The following is an 18,151-nucleotide window of genomic DNA, read 5'->3' as shown; positions in this document are numbered from 1 at the left end:
ATGAATAACAGTTCTTCTGTGCTGTAACCCCGACAGGTCGGAGAAACTTAAGTTGACCATAGTTGGAAAATTTCAGAAGCCCCGGTGTTTCAAGCGCGAGAGCCATTTGCCATGCGTCTATCGCGCAAACAAGAAAGCGTGGATGGCGGCGGCCCTGTTCAAAGAATTTCTGTCTCTCCTTACAGAAGAATGGCCTGCAAGAATCGGAAGATTGTTCCGATTCTTGACCAGTGCGCCGTTCACCCAAAGCAAGTGACGCTTCAAAACGTCAAGCAGGTTTTTTTGCCCCCAAGCACCACGACGCACTTGCAACGGCTTGACGCTGGGATTATAAAAAACACCAAGCACCATTTCAAGAGCTTTCCGGTACGCCGCCTCTTTGCCGAAATTGACAGAAAAGTTGAAGGTGGCCTGCTAATAAGCCTTTTGAATGCTATACATATTATCTCAATAGCTTGGGATAGAGTAACGCCGACTACCATTGCAAACTGCTTTGGTAAATGCAGCTTCTTTAGGATTCTGAAGAGGTGCCAGAGGTCCTTTCAGAGTCGGAGGAGCCCATTGACGGTTGGGAACGCCTTGATGCTGGGTGCTCAATTGATGTCTTTTGTACGCCGGATTACAATCTTGCCACTTGAGGTGCACGCACGGTGGAAGACATTGTCAACGAGGCCACGTGTGAGGTTGGCGATTCCAGCGAGGATCGCGAGGAAACAGACGAGTGCAACGGCGAAAGATCACCACCAACGGCTGAAACTCTGCACGCCCTCAACGTCTCAAGGTGTGCTATGGCTGCTGAAGAAATCAGCAATAATACGTGCACGTGTTTTTACGGTTTCCAGAGAAGTCTGCTAAGTGACTTGACAAAAAAAGCAGAAAGACATCAAAGATTTTTCCTCCAAAAATGTAATTTTTTTCAAGTGACGAAAATGAGTTAGCCTCCGACGCAGTATTAATTTAGCTAGTTTTGCATGTGTTCTGATGATACGAATTTCGGCTATTAGGAATATTTTTGTGACCCCGCGAGATTCGTATCATCGAGATTCTACTGTACTAGAAACGCCATTTTGCCTCGATTATCTGCTATCAGTCTGCTGTTTAGTTTTTGATATTTCCTTCATAAATGAGTGCTAATCGAAGGCAGTTTATGATAGGCTTTTCGAAAAAAGTTATCGAATATGGCGAAGTGCACGGCAACCTGGTGGCCCAACGTGAATTGGGTGCATCAGAAAAAAGCATCTGACACTGGAGGAGCCAAAACAAGAGCATCATATCCTGCAGCAATCAAACATGAACTTCATTTCGTGGACGGACTGCAGTGCACACCAAACTGAAAACGCGACTAGCCGAATTCGTTCGGGATCTCCATGCAACGTGACAACGGAGTGCCTCCGTGTGAAAGGTATCGAGATAGCGCGCGACTCTGGGCTCACGAGGGTGCGATTCAAGAGCTCGCCATCGTGGGTGCGCCGATTTAAAAAGCGAAAGATCTTTTTGCTGAAGCAGCATACTGTGTGCAAAAAACTGCACGAATGTTTCGATAACAAGCTAGTCAAGTATCAGAGTTTCGACATCGCTTCGTCGACAGCATTACTACACGATGGGACACATGGGCAACGCTCAAGAAACTCCGATCTGGTTCGATATGCCTTCGAACCAAGCTGCGACCACTAAAGGATCTAAGCAAGTGAAGCTCTTGACAATGGGCACCGAGCATTTGCAATTTACAGTGATGCTCGCGTGCAGAGTCAATAGAAGGAAGCTGTCCCCTTATACCGTTTTCAAGAAAAAAGGGCTATCAAAAGAAGACTCTCCCCCGGATGTTATTGTGAGAGTGAATGAAAAAGGGTTCATGAATGAGTCTCTCACACTTGAGTGGATCCAGCTCGTGTGGAGTCGGTGACCCAGTGCGCTTTTTCAGAGACCAAGCATGTTGGTTCTCGACTCATTTCGAGACCACCTCATGGCTGATGTAAAGAGAGGTCTGTCCGATAGCAAGACGGACCTTGTCCTGATCCCTGGGGGACTGACGTCAACTCTCCAGCTACTGGATGTAGTGTTCAACAAACCCTTCAAAGATCGTGTGCGCAAGCTCTGCATTGAGTGAATGCTGGGCGACAATCCCAAGAACCCCGCTGGCTGCCTACGACGACCACCGCTCGCGACCGTTTGAGGCTGGGTGTAGTCAGCTTTGAAATCTCTTCCGGAGGAGATGGTGTGAAGGTCTCTCCGCAAATGCTGCATCAGCAACACATTAGATGAAACAGAGGGCGATGCACTCTGGGATGTAACTAGTGAGAAACAGACATCATCGGACTCAAGTTCAGACAAGTTTGAGTGAGAGAACTTTGTGGCCTTTTGCCGTTTAAGATTAGTGTCGAAATAAAAAGAAATGTCAGCAAAGGGCAGGTGGTTGTGGCACATATTTACAAAAGTAAGAATGTGCCATGGCACTTTGCGATTAAAAATGTTTTTTTTTTTTTTTTCGGAGACTGAAAGTTTGGGAGGTCGACTATATCTGTTTTTTATGGTATATTTTATGCATTCCCATTATTTGGTTTATGTGAATTACGCTTGTGCAAATATTTGAATGCTTCAGGCATTCTAATGAATAATACTACATTCTAATTCACTTTCCTTAAAATTTAAATTGTTGAAAATTTTGAAGTATTCAAAATATACAAATAGGTGTTACGAGTTCACGTGTAACCCCCTAAAAAGTAACTTTACCGCAGTATAGGGTTGCTAAACTGTGAAAGCACTTATCTAAATGTATAATAGTTCACATTTAAACTTTTGTAAAGAAGCTTTCACGGCTGTGAAGAAGTGCTAAACCATGAAAACACCAGTTTAAAAATATGCACAATGCTGCAAAGCCACACTTCATGGTTAAATGAACTTGTTACCCTCGCACCGATTCATATTTTTCAAGTTCAAACGACAGTTATACCAGCTTAAATGCTCTAAGTAGAGGAAGTTTTGAAACATCACATATTTTACATCTAGTCACTTGCATTTTACTCACAGCCGAATTCTGTCACTTTTCAAACTTGTTTCGATTTATTTTGAACTTAAAAAAAGGCATTTGCACAGGCCTTGTTTTAATGAAAACGATGACTGCATATCCACGAAGTAAATGATGATCAGTGGGGTGAAGCACTGGATAGTTTCATCGCTAAACCGGGAACCATCCGCAAATATTGCCCACTACATCATCAAAGACGTGAGAAACACTGCATATATTTATACAAGAAATGTCATTATTCGTAAGTGGTAGCTAAACGTCACTTCCGTTCCCCCTTCATTATAACAGTTTTATGGTAGGTGAAATAGTGGATCGGTGATGAGGCATAGTGGAATGCTTGCAAGAGCGAAGTAGTGGGCAGTTTGCTAAGGTGGAACTATAGGCTGTCACATAAGATGGGCACAGTGGGACAATCTATGGTTCTTTAACGTGCACCTGTATACAAGTACACGACCATCTTGCATTTTATATTGGCTACTTCTCAACAGTATTTGCTTTATGGTCTGTGAAGTGGTGGATCAGTGATGGGGCGTAGTGGGTTATTTGCAAGGACGAATTCGTGGGCAGTTAGCAAAGGTGGAACTATAGGCAGTCAAAAACATACATACAAGGAATGGACAGACCCACGCCTTTGGGAGCTTCGCCCCTAAAAGTAATATCCTGTTCAGGTTAGTTGAGCCATGATAAATACGCCCACTTTCTAATATGTAATATATATACTATTTAAATTCGATTGGAAACTATTCGAGCAACGTACCATTTGATTCAAATTCACGTCAAATCTACAATTCACACACAAGCCTAATGTGAATACCATCCGACACTGTGCTGTCTGATGGCACAATAGACTAAACAGAATATTGCATTCGATTTTAAAAAAATTATCTTGTGACCTGAACATGAATTCTGAGAGAGACATATTCAAAACACTGTTTATGTCAAAATTCAATGATCTGTTAATTCAAACGGTTGTTTTAAAACATTTCTGGTCCAAAAAATTTCTGGTTCCGTATGTTACTTCTCGTTCTTTAAGGCTCAAAGTACGTTACTGGAGGCCGCAGTGTTCAACAAAGTATGGAACTAGAATACGAGCCCATTATGTCCCAACCTATTTCAATGTACTACCCCCAGCATTTTTCCCACAAAAACAAAATACAAATTAAAGAAACTGCAACGGCGTATCTGTCTACAATTGTAATGCATGTCATGTGTTATTTCATATACACTCATTTGCAAACATGATGCTGCACAATCACCCAGTGTGTTACTTTGCTTAAGAAGCATTTGCTATAATTCTGTTCTTTTTTTATTTATACCTTTTCACTTTCAATTGCTATAACTATTGTATAATGCTTGTAACTATTGCTTATATGCCCTGTTGTTTCTAATCTTATATGCACATTGTTTTTTGTCCTATCATCCCTCTTAGGCCATGAAATACAATCTTGTAACGCGTCCGGTTTGTTTTGCTGTCTGCCAGGCTCTGCCACTCAAGCCACCAATTGGCTTTGGCAGGCCTAGTCACATGTACTGTTTTATTTGAAGAAATAAAAGGTATTATTATCATTATTATTATTATTATTTGATTTCCAATAAGGTGAGTTTAGAGGCACCCAACAGAGGACCAGAGGGTGCGACAAAGCTTTTTGGGCCGCCTCAGCATTGTTGGTACCGAGCACCAGGAATAGCAAGAAAATGGAACTCTCGCTGAACACATAAGATGCTGAAGTGTCAGTGCCCTTTTTGGCACGTTTTCAAAGAACGCTTCCTGGGCGCTTACATAATCAGCCACGACCACCTGCACACAACTCAAAAAGAAAATAATATGCACGTACAATTCCGGTTTCGCTGTGCTTACTCGCTAGGTTGTGTGTTCTGGTGCTACCATCAGATTTCGTAAACTGCATTGCCGGGTGCCTATACAGCTTTAAGTTCAAACACTTTACTTCACTGGGTATAACTATTGCAGAGGAAACTAAAGCGCTGTAACTATTGCAGAGAGAACTAAAGCACTGTAAAAATGGTAAAAAAGATTGCCTGATTAGATGTGAAGAGAGAACAAATACTACGTGCCACTTACCTAAAGTTGTCATATCACCTGATGGAGCTTCACTCCAGGTAAGCAAATCTTTTGAAAGAAAAAAGAAGACAATCTATTTACTGATGAACACCAATTATTATTTTAGCTGTGTACTTTGATGAGTAATATTGGCAATAATAGCACCTTTTTCGAACGTTATCTTGACTATACATAAAATGATCATTTATTAGCAATTACTCGAGGTGTTGTTAGTGACTGCACACATCTGAACACCTGTGCTGCACACCAGATTCTCTGGCTCTCTTTATATTTCAAGGTGTACTGACACAACTTTAACATATCGCCAGAATATTTTTTACTTCTTTGGTATCCAATGTTAGCACTCTCCACACACCAGAGTCAGCCAACACGTTTAAAATATCTTGTTTGATTTTAAAGTTTTCATCATTGAGCATTAGCAGGCCAGCCCCACCGCACAGGACATTATCCCGACAAGACAACACAGTTTCATTGAGTTGGCAAACTCCGCGTCCGGCAAGCAGCCTAAATCACAGAAGTCGCTGTCGGCTCGCTGGAGACAATGCAGTCATCATTGTTTACGTGTACAATGAGCAGACAACAGATATGCTGCCTTGTACAGCTCGAAATTTTGTCTTCCCGTGACATGACGATAGTTATAGCGCTAGAACAGAACGACGACAAAGGGACAAGAAGGAAACGAGCGCTTGTCTCCTTCTTGTCCCTTTGTCCTTGTTCTGTTCTCGTGCTATAACTATCGTCATGGCATACCAAATAGCCCAAACCGCCACACTTCTAACTTCCTGTGACGTCACACTGCCAGGGCAGGTCACGAAGCCGCCCCCTCCATACCGAAACCTAAAGTGTCCTTCTAAGGTAGTGGCATTCAAATTATGGGGATGCATTCCCAAGCACCACGGTACTCTTCTCAGGGATATCGACACTTGTGTTCTTATTTCGAGCAACAATCCCACGATATTGAAACTTCGTGACAGTACTCCTTTAACATAGTAGTCTTCTGTCACTAAAGTATGCCCACTTGGTAGCCGACAATATTTAAATTTTAGCCATCTCGCAGTAGTCATGGTAATCCGTAAAATAACCCCTCAAACAGGCCTCTGCATGAAAAAAACAAAAACAAAGATGAGTCAAGACGGGCACATACCATGCAATGCTATGCTTTGGTTGCCAAAATAAAAGAACAGCAGGAAGACATCTGATGTTCGGCTGCAAAGCTGGACCTACATCCCAACAGCTGGCATTGTTTTGTGTTCATCACATCAGAGTGTGCGTGCACTGCAGGCAAAGAAAGATACATACTCTGTTGACATGCTGGCTTACATATGTGAAGTGATGGGCTCATGCAGCGGGCAAAACAGAGCAAAGAACAGCTTCACAGATAAGCACGTGGCATCTCTCTCTCGAGCTGACTCATGACACCTAGATTTGCCTTTTTTGGACCTTAAAAACTGCGATGCTGTTGATGCAGATGGTATTCATATAAGACCAATAAAAGTTTTAGTTGACGTTATCACAATGCACCTTGCATTTGCATTTAGTTTTGTTTTAGAAACTAGCCATTTTCCATGTTCTATGAAGAAAGCCAGGATTTTGGTGTTTTTTGAAAGGAGGAAATTGAAACGACTTTGAGAACTACAAGCCGATTTCTATTCTGTCTGCCTTTTCTAAGGGCCTAGAAAAGGTGATCTTTGCAAGCATCAACAATTTTTTAAAGAATAGCATTCTTTATATCAGCATGGATTCCGCCCAGGCAGGTTAACAAGAGTGTTATGTCAAAATGAAAAAACAATTGATAACATTGCTGCACGAAAACTACCTTAAGGTATGCTTATGGCTAAGCAAGACATTCAATTGCCTAAATCATAAAATTTTAATTAGAAAGCTACATCGCTATGATGTCCATGGTGTGGCAAGTTTGTTGTTTTGACTATACCTTCCTGGGCGAACCCAGCGCGTAGTTATTGAGAAAGTCTGCTCTTCATGTCACGAAATTAAAGCGGGAGTGCTGCAGGGTAGCGTGTTGGGGCTGATATCACTGAAATTGTTAGTGATGCATCTATTGTGCGGTACTCTAATGATACAAGTTTGTTTGTCATTGGCTATGAACTTGCTGATCTGTTGACGCAATCTCACATCATTTTTTCTAATGCCTTGGCATGGTCTCAATAATGCTGTAACAATTAAATTAACAGCTCAAAATCAAAGGCCATAATATTCAAGTCTAGACGTGGGCAGTCTTATCTCGAAGAATTGTTCTTAGAGGGTGCTGCCATTAAAATTTTGAAAAAATACAAAGTATTGGGCATTAAATTTTTTAAAGATATGAATCGGATCTATCACATTGAACTAGTCACAAAATTAGCATCTGCCACTGGTGCGCTGTCTCGCTGTCGGCATTTTTTTTTCTGGAGAGGGTAAAATAGCAGATATATTACACCTTGTTTGAATCGCAGCTGAATTATTGTACGCTTGTGTGAGCCACCACCTCAAAAGATAATATTCATACACTTCTTTAAGTTTAAAAATGTGCACTTCAACAAATAACGAATGTATTCTACCTTTATTCCACTGTATAACTTTCTCAAAAACATAACATAATACGAACGACAAGTCTTTATAAACACCGACTTTTATAGTGATTTTGTTTTGGCTCCAACGATCGAATTCTTCTTAAAACATGTCATGACTTGAATACAAGGAAAAAAAGTGACACCTGCAATCATAGCCATGACAGGTAGTCCATATTACAGAGGCACACAAATCATTTTATGCAGTCACTGAGACATAGCCTACCGTTAAATAAATTGTAAAAGGCAAGATTTACTCTAAATGCTTTGGCCCACAAACAAATCATAGTTCTTCATGCAAATTTGAATGAAGTCATAAATGAAACATTCGCGACATTTTCGAAAAGTGTTTTTTTATTATTATCTAATTCACGCTCAGTGTTTCAATAAACAGTGAATTATCACATTATGCATCACAGTCATGTTCATAGAAGTGATTTTTTAGTGTTGTAACTACCACTGTTTCTGATATATAACTACTATGTATTTTGGCATTTCTTCTGATAAATGCATTAGATTTTTATTTTGTTTATAATAAATATCATGTGCTCCTGGCTATCATTCAATATGTTCTGTTATCTCAATTACATAGAAATTGTGTATTTAGATATATGTTGAACGTGTGTATGAATGCCGGTCTCTAACATTTCTGCTGCCATGCGAGTGCCTTCAGGCACATTCAAGCTGTATAGTGCAGCTATTTGCATGAAGGACCCCCCAAAATTTTGTTGGAAAATAAAAGCATTTCTGCTGCCATGCGAGGGCCTTCAGGCACACTCAAGCTGTATAGTGCCGCTATTTGCCTGAAGGACCCCCCAAAATTTTGTTGGAAAATAAAAGCATTTCTGATTCATGGAAAGATTGCTTGGCAAGGCTGGCTGCATGACAATTCTCCCACCCCCTTCAGTACCTCACCATGCCAGAAAGCACACTTAGGCCCAGTTGTGTTTTGTACTGAAAATGTAGCCCACCGATTCTATGAATACTGCACACAAGATTTTGATACTGTTTAATGTGAGTTTAGAGTGCACCAGGATTCTGGTGTCGGGACCACACCGCATCCGTTCGGGCAGTTGGTTTAGCAGGAGCTACAGACAAAGCTTTTCAATCGGTTGTGTTGAAAAAGAAAGCACCACAGGACTTGCGTGGCGGTCATTAAGAGCATCAAAGGGTTTGTAAAGAGGCACAGACTTTTTTTTTTTTACAGCCCAAGCTCACCGATACCGCGATCACATTTTCCGAATAGTGCAGCACTGCGCATCACGCAAACCTTCCATTTCCAAGGTCTCTTTCCTTTATCTGACCGATCTCCCTCATACGTGGATTGACACAAATTTGCCCATGAGAAACTTGAGGTATTACTGAGCTTGTGAATTCTAAACTAGGTCTTAACAGTTGTCGAGATAAGGTATGTTCTTGTTCTTACCCACCACATATGCAACTGCACTTTGTTATATCGCCCTGAGGTGATGCGGTATTGGCCACGCAGTTGTTCCTCACCTGCACGAACTGCATGATGAGTCATCATCACTTCGAAAAGGCGGGCCACCGTAGGGATCCTTTTTGTTTTCTTTCGCCCAACCACATTTTTCTCTATCTCCCAGACGACCTTTGCAATGCGCTCGCTCAGCATGTTACCCATAAGAGAAACACATGCGACAATGAAAACTGCACAACCATGAGCCACAGCAAGGGGAAAGGCATTGGGATGGATTAAGCTCACCGACAACATTCATTGCTGACGCCATACATTGCTGAAATGGGCAGAGTCACGACGATGAGCTGCACCTTCTCCTCCCTATGGCAGAGAAGAATGGCAAGGCCGCATGAGAATTCGAAACCAGCTGGAACAGTCCTTCTAATGCGTGTCAAAATTGACAAAATTCTTGGAGCAGTGTGCTCGCACAACAAAAGTGTGCACATTTCCATTCACTACTACTTTCAGAACTTAAGTTTCTGTGCTACGATCTTGAAAGTGACATATAAATGGCATTGCAGGTGCCATCAGTGCTCCCTTCTTAAAAGTGTGGCTACCTATAAACCACCAAGCTCTATGTCATTTCGGCCTAATGTCTTGCCTGTTTCATTTACTAAGAAGAACATAACTTCATAGCTCAGGTTTGTATCGTGCCCATAGTAACCTAATTTTTTTTTTTCGTGCTGTTATGCTTTAGTTCTCTTTCCCAATTTCGATACCAGTACCTAACCATCTCTTTTTTTTGTGTGTGTGGGAAAAAACAGCGTGCAAAGAGCCAAGACAAAGGTAGGTATAAGACAGCACACAAGCGCTGACTGATAACTGGTGATCTATTATTAGAATACTATACAGATTATTTAAACAATCCCGATAAACATAAATAACATGTGCAGAGGAGCTGTCCAAGGACCATAACAATGCAAATAGAAAAATTATCCCCAAAAACTGTGCAGGCAAGACAAAGAGCAAGTCAAAAAAATACACTACTGATTAGGCTTAGTTCTTTTTCTTGGAAAGACACCGATGTTTGGCTGATGCATGAATCTCCTTCTTATTTAATAATGCAGCAGGCTTCCGCAAGTTTTCTTGTCATCTGATCACTACGTCTGAAAAGCACCGCTGTATCACTGAGCCTGAAGCCACACATGTGGCAGTGCGAAGGCAGACTGGCATAGATGAGAGTCTTCATGAATCCAGAGGGTTGCTTAAGCCGTACATGGAGGCAGCGCTCCATTTACCCTATGCACACTTCACAACAGGATAAGGTTATTATCTACATACTATCCCATGACTCGCTCGCTGTATGTCGTGCCGACCGGTTGTGCCCCTACGATATCCAAGGAAAGCGCAGCTCTGGCCGACCGGCTCACCCTCCACCATATCATGACGCTGTGAAGCTCTCGCTCAGTGGTGCCCAGTCCTCTGACTGCTGCGACCATGTCTATCTTTTCTATCTCCTCCTTACTTCTGTATGTGGGTCTCTCTGTCCATCTTTTTAATCTCCTCCTCACTTTTGTATGTGGATCTCTCTGTCTGCCTCTATCTCTATCCCTATTCCTTTTAATCCTCTTTATCTCTTTTAATCCCTCCTTACCCCCATCCCTCGTGAACCACTGTTGAGTTGTCACACTATGATGCAGACAGTTAAGGGGCTCACTTTTATCTTCTTTTCTCTCTTAAGAATCACTTACACGTACTACCCCTATACACAGATCATTGGAACATCCCTCTGCTTCACACCGCATTTATATAGGCTATACCTTTCTTTTTCACAGTTTTTGTTTCCGAACAGGCACAATTTCCTCAATTTATTCTTCGCTGAAAAGAGGACCTCAACGTCATAGCGTGATGCCACGTTTTTCAAGCTATGCACCATTTTGTGCTTGCAAGGCATGATGCACATATATTTTTTTACTCTTCCTGGTTTATGCTTTTATGTCCCTTTTTAATCTGTCGCAGAGCTCCACAGATGAAAGTGATTACAGGAATCAGAAGACTGGCTGCCTGAAGGCCACCCACCTGCTTTGAAAAACATTTTTGGTCTATGCACAGAATGGTGCACTGACCAAAAAAATGTGGCACCACGCTACTGTTCGAATACTCTTTTCAGCGGCTTATTGGAGAAAAAAAAGTGCAAGAAAGAAAGGTCTAGCTTTGAAAAAAATGTGGTGTGAAGCACAGGGATGGTTCAATGCCCTGTGCATGAGGAATAGTATATACAAATACCTTTATCTTGTAGCGAAGTCTGCATAGGGCAAATGGAGCACTGCCTCAATGTACGGCTTAAGAAACACTCTGGATCCATGAAGACTAGCATGTATGCCATTCTGCCTTCACACTGCCACACGTGTGGGTTCAGGTCCCTGCTCAGTGATACGATGGTGCTTTTCAGATGCAGTGATCAAACGACAAGAGAACTCATGGAAGCCTGTTGCAATATTAAATGAGGAGATTCTTGCATCAGCCAAACATAGTTTTTTTTGCATGAAAAAGAAGCCAGCCCAATCGGAAGTGTACTTATTTGACTTGCTCTTTTGTCCGGCCTGCACAGTTTTCTTGGGATAATTTTTCTACTTGCATTGTTACGGTCTTTCAACAGCTCCTCTGAGCCTGTTCTTCATGTTCATTAGGAATGTTTAAACAAGCTGTGTATTCCAATACTAATAAATCATCAATTGAGAGCCACCGCTTGTGTGTTGTCTTATACCTACCTTCATCTTGTTCATTAGTGCGTAGTTGTTTTTTTCATGATATATCACCAATCAGCCCAGCTTTCAGGCTTGAATCTTTTTTTTTTTTTTCATCAGAGACAATGCCACTCGCTTCATGTTGTCATTAAAACCCAATGCTTCATGTACGCTAGTGGTCAGACGTACACACAGGTGGCTGTAATCACATAAAGCAAACAAATGCTTTGTCATTTCCTTAGTTCTCCCACAAGAAGTATAAATTTATCTTCTGAACTGAATCTTGCTTTATAACTACATGTTCAAAGACAATCCAACCTTTTTTTTTTTTTTTGAAATAGTAATGTGTCTATGTTTTGAAGTACAATGTGCAGAAATGTAACTACGCCACCGTGTGACTTGGTCACTGCTGCATCTGCAAAAGCATCTCGTGCATTTTTTTTTTGTATGGCACTGCTGACAGATCAGGTGCTCCACTTCTACAATTCTACAACAACATTTATAAGCTCAAGCAATATGACATGCGGCAGCCACAGCTACTTGCATTTGTAATGCAAACAGTTGCCACACTTTCTGTGGGATACTCATGGTTCTATACCTTGCCAAGCGTCTCGGCCATTTGGTCAAGATGCTTCAGCTTACGCACCGACAGATTCAGCTGTTTCAGTGATCTGTCCCTACACACGGGGTCGCCATTAGATAGATTAAAAAAAAGTGCCAGAACTCAAGCTAAAGGTAGCCAAAGTAAGGTAGCCAGGCCATTTGGTTTTATACAGTCAAACCCCTTCATAGGAGACACTGATATAAGAGGCAAATGGGAATAAGAGACATCAGTGTGCCTATAGTAAAATACGGGTTGATAAGAAAGTGCATACGAAGTACCTTGCTTATTATATGGGGCTCTAACTGTAACTATATTTGTTGTCAGATAGAATTAAACCAGTATTATTAAACAAGTAACATAATTTTAGTAAATAAACTTGTAAAAATAAGAGCCCCTTTTTTTTTCACTTGGTCTTCAAGCCACAAGTGAGTTGTTATTAAAGGACTGACTTAGTTATTTATCTACCCTAAAAGTAATGGTTGTCACAGAAGGGGACAAAAACACAAGAGCAAAATATTCTGTAAATATAACAATTAAAAACAAAAACTTCCAGCAGGCCCATGCTTACACAATCATCAGTGAGTAAAAAAGAACAATCAACAAATTTACGATAAGCTAGCACATGCACGGTGGTAATCACTGCCTGGCAAAAACACTATCACCAGCAGTTAATGCTATATGTCAGCCTGAAGAAGGGTGCTTCTACTTAACGTCTCTGAGGGGTAGGAAAGATCACAAAAATGTTGTGGTTTTACAAAAAAACACCAGGCCTGCGTGGAAGGCGCAGCACAGTCACAGCGAAAGCTAGAAGAACGGCCTTTCAGAACATTTTCAAAACAATCATTGGGTAACTACTTCAAGCACACTTGCTTGATACCCACTACGGCATTATTAATAAACTTTTGGGTAGTAGGCTGGCATTCAATTTAATATTTTTCATCATTCTTCTGAGAAGCGTGGTATCTGCTAAACGCTTGCAAGAAATTTTGTGCTAATTGTTCATGAAATGGCCGACGACTATGAGGAATTATGGCTGAAGTGGGTATGCGCTACACTTAATAGGGGAAGAAGAACAAGCTTTTGTAATGGGTTGGAGCATTGGACAGCCCACTTATTACGCTATTCTCATTGTGCGAGGACTGGTTGTTCTTTCACTGTTTTAAAAGGCTTTATAACTCATATTAACGGGATTGCTTTCCCGACATCAAGCCTGCGTAAGGCAAGTTTGCCAACAAGTCTCAAGCGCCAGCGTAGCTCAGTGGTAGAATACTGGGCAAGCAACCAGTGGACCCAGGTTCGAACACCACTGTGTCATTGGTGCTAGGATTTTTTTTTCTGATTTCGCGCTATATGGTATACGGACACCAGCGGCGGTGGAGGACAATTGCGCGTGACCCGAGTTTAGATCTCATGACAGCTTTTGCTGTAAAAGGAATAACTATGTGATAGCGATTGTTAAGGCCTAGGCTACTATGATGATATGATAAATGTGCAGGGATAAATGCTACCATGATATGTTTTATGAAATAAGTTCAAACAGCAAAAGTTCTGATGCGCTGTCAGAGACAGAGGGACAAGGATATAACATTCATGGCTGTTATGCTAATAACAAATGTTGGGGTTTAACTTCCTAAAGCAGAATATGATTATCAGGGATGCTGTAATGGCTTCAGAAATATCAAGCACCAAAAGTTCTTTCATGTGCAGTTGCATTAGGCTAAGTACACGAGTCTCAAGATTTTTGCCCCCATTATAAATTCAGCCTTGGTGGCCCGGTTTCGATTCCATGACCTTCGGGGCAGGCGCGTAGCCAGGAATGTTTTGGTAGGGGGGGGGGGGGGGGGCACGTGTTTAGTGTGCTACCCCCTGGCTACGCCCCTGCCTTTGGTTAGTGTTGCATGCATAGGAGCCCCCATGTGAAGTAGCGGGTTGAAAGTCAAGCCCGTTCATAGCGAACTCCAAAGTGACGCGAGAAGTGGATCGATCGTTATACCTCGCCCTTTAAAACATCCACTTTGCGATCAAGCCGGTTTTTCGATGTGTATTTTTATTAAAAAGTGCTAACAACCTCTCCAAAGCCAGACTAGACTTTTTTTTGTTGTTGTTGTTGTTAAGCGACTCCCGCTGTGTGTTCACGAGTGAATTAAACCACGTTCGCCACGAGCGCCGTTCCACTGAGGCGCGGTATCGCAACCAATCATCCCTGGCTAGTTGCGTGCAGCAGGTCAATTACTGGGCTTTTGCCGTCGCAAGCCGGGCTGTTAGCAGTTGAATGAATGCGCGCGTTTGTGTCTTCTTCGCGCATGCTTCACATCGTATCATGCTCTGGTGCGGCTGTTCCTTCAACACGACGAAGACACGCATTTTGCAAGCTACACGCAAAGGGCCTCGCACGACGCTGCGGCGGCGAGCGGCAGCATAACACGCTTGTACTGCCGTCACTACTCTGCGCGGTTTAAAGACGTGCAGCCGAGCAGATATCCGCAGATGACTGTGGTAAGGTCGTCAACATGGCACGTTCATCGCCGCCGGCCAGCTCGCCTTCGCTCGTATTAATTATCTGTTAAGGCACCGCCGCAACCGTGCGGTGTCATCACTGATCAATCGGTCACTAGGCAGAACGCGGCACATCCCCAAATCGTGGCGCCGGCGAGTTGAGCCAAAGAACAGCTAGTCACAGTGCACGTTTAAACGACAAAATGTTAACGCTGTTTTAAGGTCCAACCGCATAAACGCGAAAATGCACGCGACAGCGACGAGCGATGCTATCAGTCGTCGGCGGTCGTAGGTGCGGAGAACAACGTCAGAGAAGTTTGCCGTGTGAAAACAAGTCGCTTCCCCTTTTTCTTTCTTTTATTCCCTTACTGCCAATCTACCAGCGAAGAAATGCCTGGAAAGTGAGCGGCCTAGGGAGCCTTCATGCACGCGAGCACTGCACGCAGATTTCGTACGCTGCGGGCGAGGTCGCTCTAGGGAGCCTTCATACAGACAGTATGAAGGCTCCCTAGAGTGGCCTCGCCCGCAGCGTTTTGGGACGTTAAACCCCTCATGTCAATCGATCATCAATCAATCAATCCTAGAGCGGCGTCACCCGCACCGTACGAAATCTGCGTGCAGTGCTCGCCGCGATCTGCGGTACCTTTGTCGCGAGTAAACTGCAGCGGGCACACGCGAGCCTCCCACGTGCCTTTTTTTTTTTTTTCGCTTCTCATGCGGTACGCTTTTACCATGACCACGTACGTCGGCAGTGTTCGTTGTAACAGTTGGAGGCTTTAATATAGCATAGGAAAATCGTAACTGCACCGAAATATGGTCGTCATATCGGCGATAGTTAAAGTGGGTTCAACTGATTCTGACCATAATACATTGGTTCAGCTCTGGAAGCAGCAGTGGAAAGGTTTATGTAGAAGTGTCCCAGCATACACTTGGCATTGTTAATGATGTTTTCAGTGTGCATTAAGCAGTTTAGATTGGCGATATATGAATCGATAAGTGTACATACCAACTGATGGGTTCTATGTAATGCTGTTCAATACATGCGAGGGCAGGTTGTTAGTGTTATGGGCAACCATAATCAAGTTGAATTTTTCAGTTTGAAAAGTCATATCTCACTCCAATTTGGTGCTGAAACAATGTTGCACTGATTATTAAAAGTTCTACTTTCACTTTAGGCAAAATAATTTCTTGCCTGAAATGGTGGGAACAGTAGGAGTCAGTATTGAAACTTTAAATGAAGAATTATTTCTTCCCAAAACCAACAGACCAAAATGAATCAGTAGAGTTACCGCGACTATGCCAGCCTCATTTTGTTGTGAGTATTCGCTTTTGTCAAGTACATGCAAAAATATGCACTAGCTGCGCTATGAGCAGCGGAAGCCGACATCAACATAGATGGCAGGAAGTGTGAGCTGTGTTCTGGCCATGCATTTGTCCACATGCACGCAACTTCATCACCCCGTCTTTGCAGGCACAATAGGCATTGCATTGGGGTGCTCCGATGAGCGCCAGCCAGGGGAATTGGGAGATGCGCACACGTATTTGTAGCCTTTAGGCTTGCCTGTTATTTTGCCTCCGAATTGCAACAATACAGGCAACAAAGTGTGCCAAAAGGGAAGTTCAAAGTAGTCGTAAAGTATATCATGAAGCCAACTTGAAATGTTAGTTGCCCAATGACATCATAATGTAGCCACTAACGACAACCCTGAATACAAACCAATTTAGTGGCTCAATTTGGCCAAAGCACGACACTTCTGCAATGCACCAGCCAGCTGTACAGGCTACTACACATTTTCACCCGGTTAGCACTCAACCAAACTGCACCAACAAGCAGTGTTGGAAGGATAGAGGAGGCGTAACACGACTGCACCTGTGGTCAGAAAGTGGTAGCCTAACCATAAGCCAGAGAAGGTACAATGTACACAAATGCACGCCAGTGCTGTACTTCCTAGGTTGCTATCCTCTTCTTTTACGCTGCCGCTGTCTCCCTCAATCACTAGATCTCTCCAAGATAACTCTCATTACATCTAACCGGTGATCAATCTCTGCTCTATGCACATTGCTCCCTTGGCTACAATACACGAATGATGCAGAGCTGCACTCAAGAAGGAATTCATAACACCATCGCCTTATTTTTTGTCCTTTCGGTGTGACATGGTGGGTGCAATTCTAAATGAATCTAAAAGAATCTAAACAAGTGCAATGACGGTTCCACGTGTGACAATCCAAAGAGTGCACGATTCATGGTGCCAGCCTCGGCAAATAAACATGATGCAATTCATCTGCATCCATTTATGACATTTCGCTGCCAATACCACAGTGATAACCAGAGGCCACATTTTTAAGCACTAAAAAAAGGGTGTTTATGGTGCCAAATGTAGCCAGGTAAAACACTGTTTTAGGCCTCCGAAATTGTAAAGATAGGCTCAATAAATTCCTAGGTAAATTACAATAATTTCAAGCAAAGAAGTGGGTGGCCTTTATCTATGACAGGAAGCAAAAAATGGTATTGTTTATGATAGTACAGTGACGCCAATGGTTAAACATAGGCAACTTTTCTCATGCGGTTCGCAGAATATGGTCCTTCGTGTCGTTCTAGCATGGCGAGTCCAGGATCCACTGTTCATTCAACACTTTCCCTAGTCTTATTCCGTTCCTCGTGGCTAGTAATGGCAGCGCAGGAGCAGATAGCCAGACTACAGAAAGAAGCAAGGGATGCCGGGTCTGATCGGGTAGTCAATATCTCCCCTGTCAGTGAACACCTTAAGGAGAATAAGGGTCGAAAAACAGCGATCTTTTATTGATTTTGTGGCCCCGCCGCGGTGGTCTAGTGGCTAAGGTACTCGGCTGCTGAGCCGCAGGTCACGGGTTCAAATCTCGGCTGCGGCGGCTGCATTCCCGATGGAGGCAGAAATGTCGTAGGCCCGTGTGCTCAGATTTGGGTGCACGTTAAAAAACCCCAGGTGGTCAAAATTTCCGGAGCCCTCCACTACGGCGTCTCTCATAATCATATGGTGGTTTTGGGACGTTAAACCCCACAAATCAATCATTATTGATTTTGTGTTTTGTATTCCTTCAAGCCTTCTTAATATATTAAAAAATCAAAGCTGAGGATCAACTAGAAGTTATCAAAAAATACAATTAAAGGTGAACCATCTTTCGCCATCTTTTCTTTAACATCTTTTCTCTGCTTTTTTATAGGCAGCAGTGTCGAA

General features: G+C 42.7%; 1 protein-coding gene across 15 annotated transcripts in view; it reads right to left on the bottom strand.

Annotated features, from left to right (window-relative positions):
* The window catches only part of LOC142776506 (uncharacterized), a 243,424-nt gene that overhangs the window by 214,120 nt on the left and 11,153 nt on the right, over nt 1-18,151 (bottom strand). For 13 of the 15 annotated variants that reach the window (XR_012887589.1, XR_012887586.1, XR_012887585.1 and 10 more), the window contains 3 exons: nt 9,396-9,470; nt 6,250-6,380; nt 5,106-5,153 (listed from right to left, as the gene is read on the bottom strand). Coding sequence is in view for 7 of the 15 variants with exons in the window: in XM_075880306.1 (XP_075736421.1) it covers nt 5,106-5,118 (13 nt within the window). In the remaining 8 variants the exon portion in view is untranslated. The remainder of the gene's footprint in view (nt 1-5,105; nt 5,154-6,249; nt 6,381-9,395; nt 9,471-18,151) is intronic. The other 2 variants (XR_012887588.1, XR_012887584.1) reach the window with 2 other exon arrangements.

The sequence above is a fragment of the Rhipicephalus microplus genome, chromosome X, assembly GCF_043290135.1.
Source record: "Rhipicephalus microplus isolate Deutch F79 chromosome X, USDA_Rmic, whole genome shotgun sequence".
Taxonomy (NCBI): Eukaryota; Metazoa; Arthropoda; class Arachnida; order Ixodida; family Ixodidae; genus Rhipicephalus; species Rhipicephalus microplus.
Note: the sequence above shows the minus strand (reverse complement) of the source record. Positions and strands in the feature narration are given on the sequence as shown.